Consider the following 16,422-nt stretch of genomic DNA (forward strand, 5'->3'; position numbering starts at 1 on the left):
TGGGATGGAGCCTCGCGTCGGGCTCTCTGCTCAGTGGGGAGCCTGCTTCCTCCTCTTTCCCTGCCTGCCTCTCTGCCTACTTGTGATCTCTGTCTGTCAAATAAATAAAAAAAAAGATAGTTCAATGTGTAGTACAATGATTCAAGGTCCACTGTGCGGAAGCCTTTATATTTATCATCTAGTGGGTTTATATGTATGTGTTTGTGTGTTGAGATTATAACCTTAATAGTATTCCACATACAAATTCCAGAGACTCACCGGAACCAGTGATTTTATAATAGAAGAAATAATAAAAAACGTTCATTGTTGGAAAATAGAAAGATGCATAAAGAGAATCAGTGGCAGGCTTGGTTTTGGGTCTACCTTGACCTTTATTTCCTAGAATAAATCTTGATTTTCAGTCTTGTCCTTGACTCCAGACTGGGCCAGTGGATATTTGTTCTTGTGCAGGAAGCCAGGCAACCACTGTCCAGCCTTGCTCTCAGTGCTGAGCTTCCTACAAGCAAGGTGGGTCAGGGTTTGGAATGTTTCTCTCCATCAGAACAAACAGCTCTTATCTGGTGGAGGTATTGATCCCCGAGTATTTTATTGCTTAGACTTTTAGAATGTTCAAGTTGGATGATGGGTCAGAGTACCCAAGGGGGAACCAGCCCTCATGGAAGGACTGCTGTACCTCTAGCATTGTGCTGGTGGTTTACAGGGACCTCTGTAGTCCTCACCAGAACCTGATTTGCAGGTAAGAAATTTTGCAGGTAAAGGAACTGTGTATCAGAGAGTTTAAATCCAAGTCCACCATGCTCAGCCAGTTAAGCAACAAATATTTATTGAGTGAAGAGTCAATAGTCAATGAGACAAATAGTTCGTACCCTCACAGAACTTAGAGTGATGTGAATACAGTCAGTACTATTGCAAGGGTTGACACCCATGTGTGTCTCTTGGCTCTTAATCTAGTATTTTCTTTATTAATACCTTATTTTAGCTCTTTCTGGTAAAATCTGAATTTCTTATTAAATTTAATTGAAATATTTTTTAATTATCTTAGTATCTTAGGACTCATTCTGTATATCGGCTCATTCATTCATTGCCTCAGGACTGTAACCATAGATACCCGATTTCTAGAATTGAGACAGACAACTAAAAACTGTTAACTATTATTATTATTTTTTACCAAATCCCTAATACCAGTTTATTTTTTTGTGATTAATATAGACAAAATTCCAATAAGTGATGGATTTAATTACTTGTGTGTCAGTAAAGGTTTTGTTGTATATATTCTCTAGTGTACCTTATTACTGGAACCATTACTTTTTTCCAGCATTAAAATTCTAAGATTTTATTTTAATGCATAGTTAAAAATTTATAATGACAATAGCCTTTTTTTTTTTTTTTTTTTTTTACTGTCATTACTTAACAGTATTTATCATACAGATTAGGTAAAATCTTAGGAAATAGCTCCACATTGTTTTTCCTGCTTCTGACAAACATCACAGATGGACTTAAGCTGCTCTTAATATTATTTAAGCTACTCTTAATATTAGGACATTATATATTCACCATATGTAATCAGAAACCCAGACACCATTTTATTACACACGAGTATCAGTTGGAGACAATATAATAATGCTGATTCTGTGTCAATAAGCTATTGAGTTGTTTCAAGTCATCATAATCACATAATAACACAAAGTGATGACATTTATAGAGCCTGAAAGTGATTTGGAGATCTGTCAATGCTCCTTGAGCCCAGGCATGACAAACTAGGGCCAGGGGACTGCTAGCATAACAGATAACCTGCTAGTGAGGCATGTCTTCAAGTTCTTTTTGCTCGGTCTTTAAGATCAGTATTGCAGAGGAGACAGGATATTTAGTTCATTCAAACATGCAAGTCTTGGGGCACCTGGGTGGCTCAGTGGGTTAAGTCTCTGCCTTTGGCTCAGGTCATGATCTCAGGGTCCTGGGTCCTGGGTCCTGGGATCCCAGGGTCCTGGGATCAAGCCCTGTGTCGGGCTCTCTGCTTGGCAGGGAGCCTGCTCTCCCCTCCCCTCCACGTCTACCTCTCTGCCTACTTGTGATCTCTTTCTGTCAAATAAATAAATAAGATCTTTAAAAACAACAACAACAACATGAAAGAAAGTCTTTGCAAATGTAATGGATCCTATTTTATAGATTGCCAAGTTAACAAACTCAGCTCTACCTTTGACTCTGTGTAGGGAGACTGAAATCATGGTTCTGTTGTATTAGCAAATCTTATAATAAAAATTACAAATTTTGATTTGTGGAATCAGATGTTCTTGTTTTTAGCCTTTTTTGGGGTAAGTGGTGCGGAGTACTTTTTTCGCTTCAGAGTAGTGCTGGATGTAAATGTAATGTTTTATATAACGTGGGGTCCCATCCTTTACTGACTAAACAGAGAATGACCCAAACATACACATAGGCTCCCAAGGATTTGGGGTTGACTTTGAATCTTTCTGGTCTCTCATGCCAGGTCAATAAGGGAGATGATTGTTGAATTGTTAATTAGATCAGAAGAAACAGTGATAAATAGCGGGATCCATTATCAAAGTCCACAAATCATCAAGATTTCAAGCCTTTATCATTTTTTGGAAATCATCTTGGATTTATCCATGTATTATTCTAATGCCTCACATATTGTTTATTTATTGAGCAGCATCTGGGTACTAGCAGGTACTTTACTGCGCATTAGGATTACCGAGGTATTTATTCCTTCCACTAGAAACTCACAGTTTAAAATAAGGGCTCTGTTGATGGTAGAATCTTTTATTTATTTATTTTTTAAGATTTATTTATTTATTTGACAGAGAGATCACAAGTTAGGCAGAGAGGCAGGCAGAGACAGAGGAGGAAGCAGGCTCCCAGCCGAGCAGAGAGCCCGGTGTGGGGCTCTATCCCAGGACTCTGAGATCATGACCTGAGCCGAAAGCAGAGTCTCAAACCACTGAGCCACACCCAGGCGCCCTGATGGTAGAATCGTCATCGAATCCTGCCACCTTGCCATCACTCTTCTTTTGGTCACTTAATCTCATCTACTTCTGTTGTTTAATTTTCGTGTATAAGGTTATGGTGGGAGGATTTTGAACATCTGCTTATAAACTTCTTTCTGAGCTATAACTTGTCATTAGAAAGGGAAAAAAAACAAAAATATTGTGTAAAACCAATTAAAAATATGTTTTTATTAAAAATGTTAACTTCAGTTTAGCAGATGATCAATTAACAGCACTTCTTGCCCAAGAACAGGCTTTTAAATTAATTGGTAGAATTATTTTTACATTCTTGATTTTCACTATTTAAGAGTTTAAGAAAATTCTTTTTGTCAGAGATCATACATGCCCATAGCTACGTCATCCCTCTGTGTACCTCAACTGGTCTCCTAACACATGAACTGTGATGAAAGTCAGTGTTTGTGTAAGTAACAATGTAATGAGCCTTATAGAAGCATCAACATTCCAGATCATAGTTGTCAACATACTTGCTTATTGACCTGGAAACATTGGTTACTTCAGAGTAACCTTTATATAAACTGATCTTTGCTTTCTGAAAATTTACACATTTAGAATGAGAGGTAATTTAGGTCCTAGCATGAAATTTGTGACCTATAAATCCACAAATCCACTTAGCAATCATGTACTAGTCCAGTCGGGGTTTGGGCCATAACTAAATAAGAACGAGTTACCATTTTGTATCAAATTGAGATTAGGGTGCAAGATGCTAGGTCTTGTTAAGTTCAGTGACTGGACACTGATTTTTTTTTTTTTTTAAAGATTTTATTTATTTATTTGACAGAGATCACAAGTAGGCAGAGAGACAGGCAGAGAGAGAGGAAGGGAAGCTGGCTCCCTGCTGATCAGAGAGCTGGATGCGGGATTCGATCCCGAGACCCTGAGATCATGACCTGAGCCGAAGGCAGAGGCTTTAACCCACTGAGCCACCCAGGCACCCCTGGACACTGATTGTTAACCTTAACACCTCCCCTTGATGTTCCTAAGTAACATGGAATAAGGGAGGAGGAGTAGAGTAAGGCGTTGGTATGATTCAGTCAAGACTGATGTAATTGTTACAACTGATTCAGTCTGTGACTTAGAGAATCACCAGTTGAGAATCAGTTTCTCCTTCTGCTGCTAATTGTCACAATTTCCAGTATCAAATGCCATTGTTCATTTGATAACCTGGTGATCTCATATGCTTGTTAAAATGATCCAGTGGACATCGATGTTTGCGGCTTTAACACATATGTATCAATCTGATTTATGGTTCAACACTTGGGCCTAATGAATCAGAAAAACCCGGGTTCCCTGATACGATGCTGTCTGTAAACACTGCGTTTGGGTTGAGAGCAGGTCTGTTGCACCCTTTATAAGCCTTAGGCGGGAAAGCTGCCTGCTCGCACATGTGCGTAGTCCCTTAACTTCTCACAAGGGCTTGTTTTCTTTCTTAGTGTTTGATTCCATTCAGCCAATTTCCAGTAATTTACATTTGCTAGTCGTGAAGCTATATAGGAGTACTTTGGGCTGTTGGGGTTGGAAATCAGTGCTTAAATCAGGGTGATTTATAGTTTTTGTACAAGGCCTGTTAAATTATTAAGTGCTGAAAGGTGTTTTACTCTTTTCTTATGTATAGTTTGATTCATTAGTTCCTTATTTACCCGAGAGCAGGTGACTTAAATTTTCTTCTGTTTGGATAGTGTTCTTGATAGCGTCCTGTAAGTGTTGCTCTTTGGTCAGTAAAGAGGTAGATAACCAGTCAGGCCCTTCGGAGGGAGTGGGGATGAAGGTCTTGGGCTTAGTTTTCCTCCACGTGGAGGAGTCGTCCCTCCACAGCAACCTCAGTGTCTTAGCTGATAGAGAAAGCACTACATGAATTATTTGGGGAAGTACAGAAAAGACTAACACAAACACAGCGTCCGGATTTTGGTACTGGCTGACAAGTTTTCATGGCTGAGTGTTCTTGGTAAAAACTTGGCAATTCTTTTGACTGTTTTAGGCATTCATGGGCTTGCCAGTTTATTTTGTAGTTAGCAATTTTAAGTGTGTGTGGGAGGGGTTGGGAGAGGACAATGGAAGAAATTATTTCTTGTTATGATCAGTGTACCGGTGGGAAGAGTTTGCCCCATAAAGCAGGTGGGTCAGTGACTTTGTTTTTCATGACCATGATCCTTTTACATTAATGAACTGCTTCAGGCTTTCAGATTTTTGGCTTGTTTTTTTTTTTTTTTCTGTGGGACTCCCCCCCCACCCCTGAAGGGTAAGCCTGTGGACGCATTGTGGAGCATTCCAGGGGGAAGCAGGCCTCCCTGGAACTGAGATTCTTTATCACACTCCCAGGGGAGTTCGTTTCAAGTTGGTGGTACTAGGAGCTGCGGCATGATATTGCCCAATCCCAGGCTCCCTTATTGCTGGGTGGGAGGGAGTGGGATTGCTGTTTAAGAAATTTTTATTATCTTTAGGAGGGAAGAATTTATTATAGGGGTTTTCTTAGAAGATCTCTTTCATGTGGGTTAAGATGTTTTGAGCTCTGAATCTCCAAGCTGCTTACAGATTCTAAGTTGTTCTCAACCGGGGGTGGTACCACCACTCTCCAGGGATGTTTGGACACGTGTGTGGCTGTTCTCTGCTGTCACAGTGTCCCAGGCAAGGGCACTACTGGCATTCCACATATGGGGGCCAGAGATGCTATACATCCTGCTTTGCCCAGGGCAGTTAAGTTACTCTAAATGCCAGCTGTGTCCTCTCCAGACCCCCCGAGAAGTCTGGTTTTATTTGTAAGCCTCTGCAGTGCTGATCCAGAGTCTGGTTGTCAGGACAGGAGGGGCTCAGTGAAAATGAAGTGGAACGTGAGAGACCAGGGGGAAGGAGAAGAAGGCAGGTCGCTCGTGTTTACGTGAAAATGGGGAATTGTTAGAACAGGTGGAAACAATTTCCCACTTCTCAGATTGAGAGGCTACTCTGATGGCACGTCACATTATTCTGCAGGCTTTCGGTCATTGAAAAGGAACTTTTTTTTTTTTTTGAGGATTTTATTTATATGATAGAGATCACAAGTAGGCAGAGAGGCAGGCAGAGAGAGACGAGGAAGCAGGCTCCCCACTGAGCAGAGAGCCCCATGCGGGGCTTGATCCCAGGACCCTGAGATCATGACCCGAGCTGAAGGCAGAGGCTTTAACCCACTGAGCCACCCAAGCGCCCTGAAAAGGAACTTTTTAAAAATTATGCAGCAGTTTTTAAGATCAGCTGTCTTGGAGGCTGACTGATTACTTTAGGCTGGCTGCTCAGAAATATTCAGCTTGGTGGGGAAAGGACGCTAGGGTACCTTGGGTGTACCTGTAGAACCTGCTGGTCATTTGTCATGCAAGTGGACCAGGCCTGGGACCACTGGAGGGACTGCAAGATGAGACCCGTCATTGCTAGCAGCTTTTTTTTTTTTCTCTAAGACTGACTTATTTATTGGAGAGCGAGAGCATGTGCGTGCATGTGAGCAGGGAGAGGGGTAGAAAGAGAGGGAGAGAATCTGAAGCAGACACCCTGCTTAGCAGAGAGCTGGTCACCGGACTTGACGTGAGGCTTGATCTGATGACCCTGAGATCGTGACCTTGAGATGGTAACCTGAGCCAGAATCAAATCAAGAGTCAGAAGCTTAACCAACTGAGCCACCCAGGTGCCCCATCTGGTAGCAACCTCTTAGTGAATCACTGACCAGCTTACTCAACTGAGCTCATTCATACTATGTGTACAGACTCAGTTTCTCGGGAATGAAGTGGAGCCCCAAGCCGTTTTCATGACCAGAGTTTGTATCCTCAGGCTTAACGTTTACCCAGAGCCACTGGTGAACTCTAAGCTTTCTTAGAGTCAACCCACTCTTTTGCTTCATATTTATGGTACTTTATTCTCCATCTCTCCAACCAGGTCCTCCACTCACAAAAGGTTCCTTGCACTTGTCCTGCAGAGGCCTGCCCCTTAGGCCCTCACCTGTGCTGGGCTTTTCTCAAATTGTTCGGACCCTAAACAAAACGCTGGTCCCTCTTCTTTGCTTATCCTGCTCATCCACAATGGCCCAGTGCGGTTTTACCCTCCATCCGGAGCCTTCTCTAATTACTCCAGCTTGTGATGGTAGTTTTTTTTCTCCTTGAGACCAGTTGATTCTTTCTGTCTGTGCTGCTTATTTGGAACCAAATCATCTATAATCTTATGGCACGGCTTCAGAGCCTGACTACCAAGGTCTGAATCCCTATTCCTCTGCTTACTAGTTAGTTGAGAGATTTGGTCAAGCCTCAGGCTCCTCATCTGTGAAATGGGGCTATTAATACTAGTCCACAGAGTTGTGGGATTATAATGAAGAAATTTTTGAAAACACTTAAAATACATGGCTAACATAACTTCCGTTCTCAATAAATTTGTAAGCTCTGTTAAAAAAAAAAAAAGGACCATATCTTTCTTTGTTTCTTCCACAGGCCCTAGAACCATGTTTTGCACATAGTAGATATACATGTTTTTCTATGGCTTTAGTGAATCTGACATCATATGCTTTCGTTTTTTTTTTTTTTTAAGCTGCACTTAAGTGATGTGTGTACATGATCACTCATCAAGTGGCTTCGTGAGTTTTGCTTCAAAGTCCTTGAATTCTTGAAATGTGTCCTTAATGTTGGTTTGCTCTAATCAGACATCAGGGCTCTGAGATAATAATTTGGGGAAAAACAGTCAACTCAGTGGTTTGTAAACTGGCTTAAAGAAAAAGAAAAAAAGAACTCTGGCCTCCTGTGTGACAATCTGTTAGGAAAACCGGGCAGCTAGAATGTTGTGCAGAAAGAGAGGTTTGCTGCATATGTCTTGCTTGGGTTCCATCAGTTGGTCTTGCCGCCCATCAGTCTGGTTGATACTACACAGAACAGGGTCTTCCGTACCATTCGTTACGCTTGGCTATCATGACTGCAGTGTGAAGTTTGGGGAAATAAGCAAGTGACTCTCAGTCTTTGAAGGGAAAAAGGCATTGTGGGTATGGATAAGGTGTGAGAATTGTACGGAATCTTCACCCAACTTATAAACATCAAAAGTATGTCAAGGCAATAGAAATCAAGTACAGAAAAAGTGAAGTAAGAATTACGGATGAATTAAGGAATTGCCTCTTGCATTTGCTTCTTTGAGCTCAGTGAAGGTAGGACTATTAAAATGTCATGTAATTGAACATGACACATCTTAAAAAAGGCACATGCGCTCCTCAGGTAGACCAAGTGTCTGGAAGGACCAGCACATGTTAAGAGGATCTAATGGGAAAATAGGATTTGCCATAGAAATTACCTTACTCTGTTAACTTTGGACAATGTTTCATTGACTATGACTTGCCTTTCCCTTTAGAGAAAAGAATATGAGAGAAAAAAAGAAACTCAGCTAGAAAAGGGTAAAAGAATCAAACCTTTCACTATGACCCAATATTTTTCTTTTTCTTTTTTAAACTTTTGGGGCATTCTTTTTTCAAAGTAATTTCAAATTATTCCAGATTTTATTTTCCTTTCTGTGGATTTAAGATAGCAAACAAAGTCTTAATAAAGTATTAATGTTTGCCTTGACGGTTTTATCTATGTAATGGTTTTATCTATATAATGATACCAAGAGGCTGAATTTTATGAAGAGAAATTTTCATTATCTGATGAATATGTGTTGACTATCCGCATGTGCCTAGCACTGTGCTATGGGCTATGAAGAATACAGAAGTAGTGTACTTAATTCAGTACTGTTACCTGCACTGGAAAAATGAATGACTTCGTCCTTCCTCTAGGCATTAATGGTTTCTTTAATATCTTAACACATTCTTAGATCAGGAAGCTTGGGATATACTATTTATGCTAGGATTACTCTCGTTTTTCTCCATTTTGGGGCTTTAATATGTTTGGAAAACAAGTTTATTCCTGTGTCTAGTATAATTTTTCTTGAAGATTGAACCTCTTTTTTTTTTTTTTTTTAATTTCCCTGGGTTGCTTTTGATTGCAGCAAATTTTCCTAAGCCCAAGAATTATTATGTGCAATCTTAGTTGCCAGGTAGACTACTCTTCTCCAACTGAATTATATGAGCATATGGGATGAGATGGATTCCACACCAGCCAAGTTCATGAATTCAGTTAATGTGGATAGCATCTTTGGAAAATATTTTTACATTTATTCTTGAGCTTGGTGAAATCCTTTCTTTTTCTTTCTCTTTTTGTTTCTTTGGTGTAAGGGGACACAGAGCAGTGGTCATTACAGCACAGATACCAGAACTAGAACTGTTAGGTCCAAAGCTTGGCTGTGCATGTTTGCTGTTTGATCTTGGGCAAGTTACTGAACTGCTCTGTGTCTCAGGTTCTTTGTGTGTATAGTGTTCATAATAATGACATCTATCTCATAGGGTTTTTGTGGAAGTCAAATGACTTGAAGTTTTCCAGGTGCTTAGAATGGTGCATGCCATTTATGTGCCCCATGAGTATTCTTCATCTTTGTACCATCTGTTTTGATTCTTAGAAAAGGCCAGGGCTGGTCCTGGGGAAGTAGGGTGTTCATTCGTCTTAATGGTTTCTTGTCAATGCCTTCCTGGTTCTTAACAATATATACATATTAGGGTGGGGGTTGTGAAGAGGGGGAGAGGGAGGGAGACAGAGAGAGAGAGAGAGAGCAGAGCCACAGGTAGAGAGAGAATCTTAAGCAAGCTCCACTCCCAGCATGTAGCCAGATGCAAGGCTTGATCTCACAACCGTGAGATCATGACCCAAGCTGAAATCAAGAGCTGGACGCTTAACTGAGCCACCCAGGCACACCTTACTTAACAAAAGATTTTTTATTTCAGTTTGGATTATGATGTTTTCCTCCTTGGCTCTTACTAGAGGGAAACTATTTTAAAGTTCTGAAAGTTATTCTTTGCAAAATTACCTCTAGGTTAAAACTGGATGGACTGGATATAGATGTTTAGAGAACATTTGTTGAAAAACAATTTTCATTTTGCTCTCTTTAGATTTTTTATTTTCCTCCATAAACTGTTTAGCTCCAGTGTGTGAATCCCTTTCCCTGCTTTTTTGGATTTCAAATTATTAAACTGTAAGGAGTAGATAGCTTTGGTGGGGTTAGGAATAAAGGCTACTTATTTAAAGCAAAACAAAACAAATACAGGGCATACAGATCAATTGAAATCAGGGCCACCTGCAATTGTTATCAGACCTGACCCAGAGCTTTTCACTAGTAATTTGCTTTTAAATAGCACATACTCCCTTTGTAATAAAATGAATGACAGGCTTCTGACACAAGTGGAGCATTTTGCTTGATTGCTGGGAGGCCACCCAGCAATGATGAAGCATTGGTTTGTTTTTTCTGGAGAGGTATTTCCAAACAATAGTCATTTGGGAGTTATAACAGGCGTGGAAGGGAATATTGAAAAGGTGAATTTGACAGATGAATTATCATGGATCTGTTGATAAATTGAGTAAATCCAGCTTGATATATTACTGTAGATAATTGATTTGGGAGATGAAATGTGAAAAAACACTAACGAGGAAGAGTTAATTAAAAAATTTCCCCCATCAACTTTATTTTTTTATGTGTTTTATGTAATTGGCTTTGAAATGATGTAAAAAATGACTTCTGGGTATCAATTTTGTGTTCTTTTTATGATGTGTTTAACTTCATACTTTAGGAAAAATAAAATCTGACTTGTAATAAAAGTTGCTTAAGAATTGTATTGATTTTATAACAGGCAATAGATTGTTTTGAGAAGTTATTTTCTTCTCTCTACTCAGTTTCTAAGTTTATGTTTTTCTTTTTTTCATAGCAATATGAAACTTTTTGTAAGTAGACTGACCTTTAGATTGTTACAGTTTTTCAGCCAGATATTATTTGATACTAAGGGAGACAAATGTACTGAACTTACAAATGTATTACGTTGGATTACTAACAATAGACCTAATTGATAAAAATGATTTAATATATGTTGTGTTAATAGCTAAACCTCCAAAGCCCCTAATCTCCCATGGAAATATTGCTTTGTAGAACAAAATCCAATGAGAAGTTCTGGGATTCCAGAGTGAATTTGTACATTCCTTAGGGGCATTTTTGCAAGGGAGGTTGTTGTGTTTTGAAGGTAGTTGATAAGAGACCTGCACCACCAACCCCAGACCTGCACCACCAACCACCATCGTGCATTAGTCTCTACAAGGTATTTGGGTGTATGTATTCCTGTACCACTCGGTACCACCATTTAGCCACGGGAAGTTTCTGACCATTTGCAGCATACATTATAAATCAGGATGTCACTACCAGACAATCAGATTTGAACATTCCATGAACAAAGGAGCCTATATCCCCTAGGAATAGATCACTTAACTGTGTTTATGTCATGCTGTTGATATGCCTGCATTTACACAAGTCAGAATAGCACATTGTTTATTTATTTTAGGAGTAGATAATTGATTTGTCTATTTACCTAATTTTGGGTTAATTAGCCAATAACTGAAATAGGTAATTTAGCACGATTGCTTAAAATACATAGGGGAAAATAAGTGTATTCTTCCAACCCCTAGATGACTCCTCTACCACCTTGGGCTTGTGAAGGAATGATTTTGAGTCTTCTCCAAGTTGGGCTGATGTTGGCTGCTCTCTTTAAAACAATTTCCTACTTGGCACATAATACATGGGGAAGTCGCTGGTAAATATTGGGGAAACTCAGAGGATTTCCAACTCCCGAATTAGTCCTCTGGGGGACTTGGGAAAATTGCTGGATATATTGGTTGAATGAAATAAAAGTATTTAAGTTAGGTTCTCTTTCTGGTCTCACTATGGTCTCACTAGGAGATATCACTGCTACTTGGGAATGTAGTAACTTTGGGGGCCAAATTTGTACACTCTGGTTGGGTGCAGAGATTTTTATTTTCTTTTTTTTTTGGCTTTAAAATTTTTTGTTTGTTTGCAGAGATGAACTGAGAGATCTGGCGTCTTACAGAGTAGTTAAACAAAACGCCAAAATACTGGTCTAAATCTAAGAATAAAGAGCCATAATTGCTATATATTATTAAGTATTAAAAAGGCACTTAAAAAAATAAAGGTCAGGGAACTGAAAGAAATAAAAAAGCACAGTCAAGCAAATGAAAATTACTCACGATGTTATCAATCAGAGATAACCAGTTAACATTCCAGTCTTTTCCTACACTTTTTTCTCAACATGTAACTCTGTTCTAGGTAAAGTTATATATCCTCATCTTTGTTACATATTATAAATATTTATCTAAATCACTTAAAAGTACTACATAACCATTTTAATGAGTTCTTAATATGTCAAAATAAAGATACAAGAAAATTTTAATCCTTTCCTTATTATTGAACATCTAGAAAGTTTGCAACTTACTGTGATGTTGTGATTAAAAACTCCATACATAAATCTTTGTCTAATTCACTGATTAGTTCCTTAGGAGGGGGGGAATATCTAAAAATAGAGGAACTAAAGGGGATGCCTGGGTGGCTTAGTCAGTTTAATTAAGCATCTGACTTTGGCTCAGGTCATGATCCCAGGGTCTGGGATCAAGTCCCTCATCCAGCGCCTTGCTCAGCAAGGAGCCTCCTTCTCCCTTTTCCTGCTTGTGCACTCTGTCTTTCTGATAAATAAATAAATACATAAAATCTTTAAAAATAAAGGGACTAAGAATAAGCCCTTATAAAAAGCAAGATATATGCTGTCAAATTTCTTTTTAGATTGATTACATCTAGATACACTCTGTAGTCAGCTGTGTACAGAAATGACCTCTTCCCGCAGACCCTAAAATGGATAAAATAATAATCATTATAAAAACATTTTCCTGATTTTGTAAACAATTCACATTCCTTTGATGAGTAATTCATTGCATAGTTTTTCATTTTATAAAACATTTGTATTTCTTTGGTTAAATATCTGTGTGGGTAAGTTTTTCAACTGGTTTTCTTTTGCTTGTGAAGTTGCAGAATGTGGAAGTGAGCATTTCCGCTGTGAAGATGGGCAGTGTATCTCTGCATCCTGGAGATGTGATGGGACCAAAGACTGCTTAGATGATTCGGATGAATTTGGCTGCCGTAAGTGAGGAGGGGCTGGGCTAAGCTCTTTTCAAATAACAGAAGTACTTCCTGGTGAATTCAGCTGTACCAAAGGCAAAGAGTTGTGCCTTTAGTGATAGATAGATTTGGGACTGGGCTTAAGTCTTTTGAGATCTCTGTGGTTGAAGAGAACTGATGGCATTAAGCATTCCATTAGTTCCTTTTGAGGGAGGGGTTCAATTCACATCAGTTTCTCTCTTACCCATGACCTTGACCATGGCCATGACCATGACCATGACCATGACAGGAAACAAATTTGTGAGTAGTTTTCTGAAGCCTATAAGCCTGTTTCAGATTATTCACTCTGGAAATTTTGTGGACCAACTGTGATTTGTAATGCAAGGAGGAGTCTGGTTTTGTATAAAGGATGTAGTATAATTTAGGTAAATTGCACAAAAAGATCACAGAAGAGGCTAGTGTGGTTTTAGGTTTAAAAAAATTATAGTTCTCATAACTGGAGGAAACGGACTGAGGGCTACTGGAGGGGAGGGGGCTGGGAGAGATGGGGTAACAGGGTGATGGGCATTAAGGAGGGCATGTGATATAATAAGCACTGGGTGTTGTAGATGAATCACTGAACTCTACCTCTGAAACTAGTAATACATTATATGTTAATTAGTTGAATGTAAATAAAATAAAATCTAAGAAGAATGAAATCCATTGAACTTTTCAGAACCTCAAAAATTATAGTTAAAAGCATAGTAGTATTATAAACCCAAAGTTTAATGAAAAAATTACTTTTACATGTATTTCTTCATTTAGTTCTCTTAATATTCCGGGGTAGGTTTCAGATTAGGAAACAAAGGTATAGTGAAGTTAATTCATCCATTGAAGGCTTCTTTCCTGCACAAATCCCAGCCCTTAATATCTGTTACTTTCTCAGCTTGCTGTATGTGATTAGTTGCAGTCCTGTAATTTCTTTCATTCTGATTTTGTGAAAGACAAGGGTTATCATCCAACACTCAAGAAATCAGGTGAAAAATTTATTAGTTTTGAATTGTTGGTCATCTAGTGGACAACGGAACAAACTCTGGTGTGTCGTTTGGATCATGATGCATTTGAAAATGAGAGAAGGATGAGGAATAGGTCTGTACAGTACTTCTCAAACTTCCATGCACAAATTGAGTGCCTGGGGATCTTGTTAAAGGGCAAGTTTTGCATCCATGTTTGGAGTGGGACCCGAGAGTCTGCATTTCTAAAAGCTCCCACATGATGCTAGTGCTGCCAGTCTGTGAATCACATTTTGAGCAAGGGAATAGCTCTGTTTGTAGAGACATGGTTATGTGTTATCCATTCACTTCCTCTGGGCTTCCCAGGTTCATTTTTAGGTTAAATACTAAGAGCAGAAAAGCAAGAAATGCATATTCTGGGATAGAGGAATAAATGAATAGGTATACAAACATCACTTTAGAAATTGTTAATGTAATAACTATGTTCTGTAATAATGACCATAACAATGGTGCCAATGACAGTAGAGATAGCAACTAACATTATACTGCACTTCCACGTTTATTATTTAACTGATTTTTTATAGCAAAGAATGAGACAAATATAGTTCCCATTTTACGGTGTGTACATGGAAGCTCAAACTGCCAAAGATCATAAGGCAAGAAAATTGTAGAAATAATAATTATTCAATTCAAAACATTTCACATAATTTAACAATAACTCATGGTTAATTTTTATTTAAATTTAATATATTTTGTCATAGCTTTGTATGGATATGTTTTGGCTTTTTGTTTTATTCTTTGTAGTTGTGTGTTGCTTTGGATTGTCAGTTTGTTGTGAGGCCATTGCTGAGATTATTTGGCATTGAATGCAAGAGTCCACAGATTCTTGCAGGGGATTGTTTATTATATATAGCAAATAGATGAAGCTGGAGTTAACATAGATTCTTTTGAAATAAACACTGCTTGTTGGTATAGTAGGGTGACTGTTCGACATAATGAGTCCTTTTCTGATTTGTTTTAGCTCCCCCTTCTTGCAAGTCGGACCAGTTCCTGTGTCACGGTGAAGGTCTGTGCATCCCTAACATCTGGGAGTGTGACGGTGACCAGGACTGTGAAGATGGCTCAGATGAACATCAGCATTGTCGTAAGTGATTTATAAGAGGGATTTTGTTTTGGCCTCCTAGACACCTAAAATCTAACCTGTTATAAAAGCAATAACAATGGGATGATTTAAAAATGCTGAGTTGGAATTTAATCGACAGAAGAACCTATGCTGCCGTTGCACTCAGGGTTAGAGGATACTGAGAGTCTGAATGTGCCGAGGAGTTATAAACGTACCCCAGCTGTTTGGAAATAGGATAGGTTCCCAATATTTTTTTTTTTAAAGACTTTATTTATTTAATTGACAGAGAGAGATTACGAGTAGACAGAGAGGCAGGCAGAGAGAGAGAGAGAGGGAAGCAGGCTCCCTGCTGAGCAGAGAGCCGGATGCAGGCCTCGATCCCAGGACCCTGAGATCATGACCTGAGCCGAAGGCAGTGGCTTAACCCCACTGAGCCACCCAGACGCCCAGGTTCCCAATATTTAACTAAGATTGTGTTACATTCAATAAAGAGACCAAACATTTCGTGGTATCTGTAGGTGGGGTCTTCCTTTGTGTGGTTGGCAGTGGGATGGATCCTTTTGCTCCTGCAGTGCACTCTCCATTGAAACCTCTCCATTCTGCCTCAGTGTTAGACTATCTTCTTGGTAATCAAGCGGAAGTGGAGCTAGTACTAGGTCTGTTGGAGGCAGTGTTGGTTATTGCTTCAGGGACTGCTGGTAGAGTCTGCATAGGATGAGCCGCAACGAGAAGGAATGGTAGCCATCGTGATGACCTGGGCAGTTGCTGCATTCCGGGGCACTGAGGAGGTTTAGGGCAGCAAACTGGGAGAAACTCTTAAATTCTGATTCCTTTGGGCTCAGACTGGAAAAGGATTTGACATGGGTGTAAATAACTTGGATGAGAGAGTCATCTTGGGGAAGCATTGTGAGAAATAAGCCATGTGTATCATTCTTTTGCTTTCTCTGTTAAGGATATTTATATAATTTAAAATTATTCTGTATCAATGGGGATGTTTTTAGATGCAAAGAATTGAAAACACTACTCCAAAAAGTTAAGCAAAAGGAGAATTTATTATCTCACACAGTAAGAAGCCTAAATTTAGTGTTGTCCCAGGGTTGATTAATTCCCAGTTTCAGTAACATCAGCCAGTTTTTCTCCCACTTTTCTGCTCTGCCTTCTTCAGTCGGCTGGCTTTCTGTGATTGCGTGAAGGCTGTGGAAGTCCTGGATTTTATATCCCTCTAATTCTAATCTGAACATCTAGAAGAGAGAATATGATA

At 39.2% G+C, this 16,422-nt stretch overlaps 1 protein-coding gene across 1 annotated transcript in view; it reads left to right on the forward strand.

Moving 5' to 3' along the window:
• LRP2 (LDL receptor related protein 2) overlaps nt 1-16,422 on the forward strand; it is a 197,737-nt gene that overhangs the window by 25,366 nt on the left and 155,949 nt on the right. Inside the window, exons 2-3 of the mRNA XM_082689243.1 lie at nt 12,960-13,067; nt 15,060-15,182. Of these exons, the coding sequence (XP_082545369.1) occupies nt 12,960-13,067; nt 15,060-15,182 (231 nt within the window). The remainder of the gene's footprint in view (nt 1-12,959; nt 13,068-15,059; nt 15,183-16,422) is intronic.

This window comes from Mustela nivalis (assembly GCF_964662115.1).
Source record: "Mustela nivalis genome assembly, chromosome: 11".
Taxonomy (NCBI): Eukaryota; Metazoa; Chordata; class Mammalia; order Carnivora; family Mustelidae; genus Mustela; species Mustela nivalis.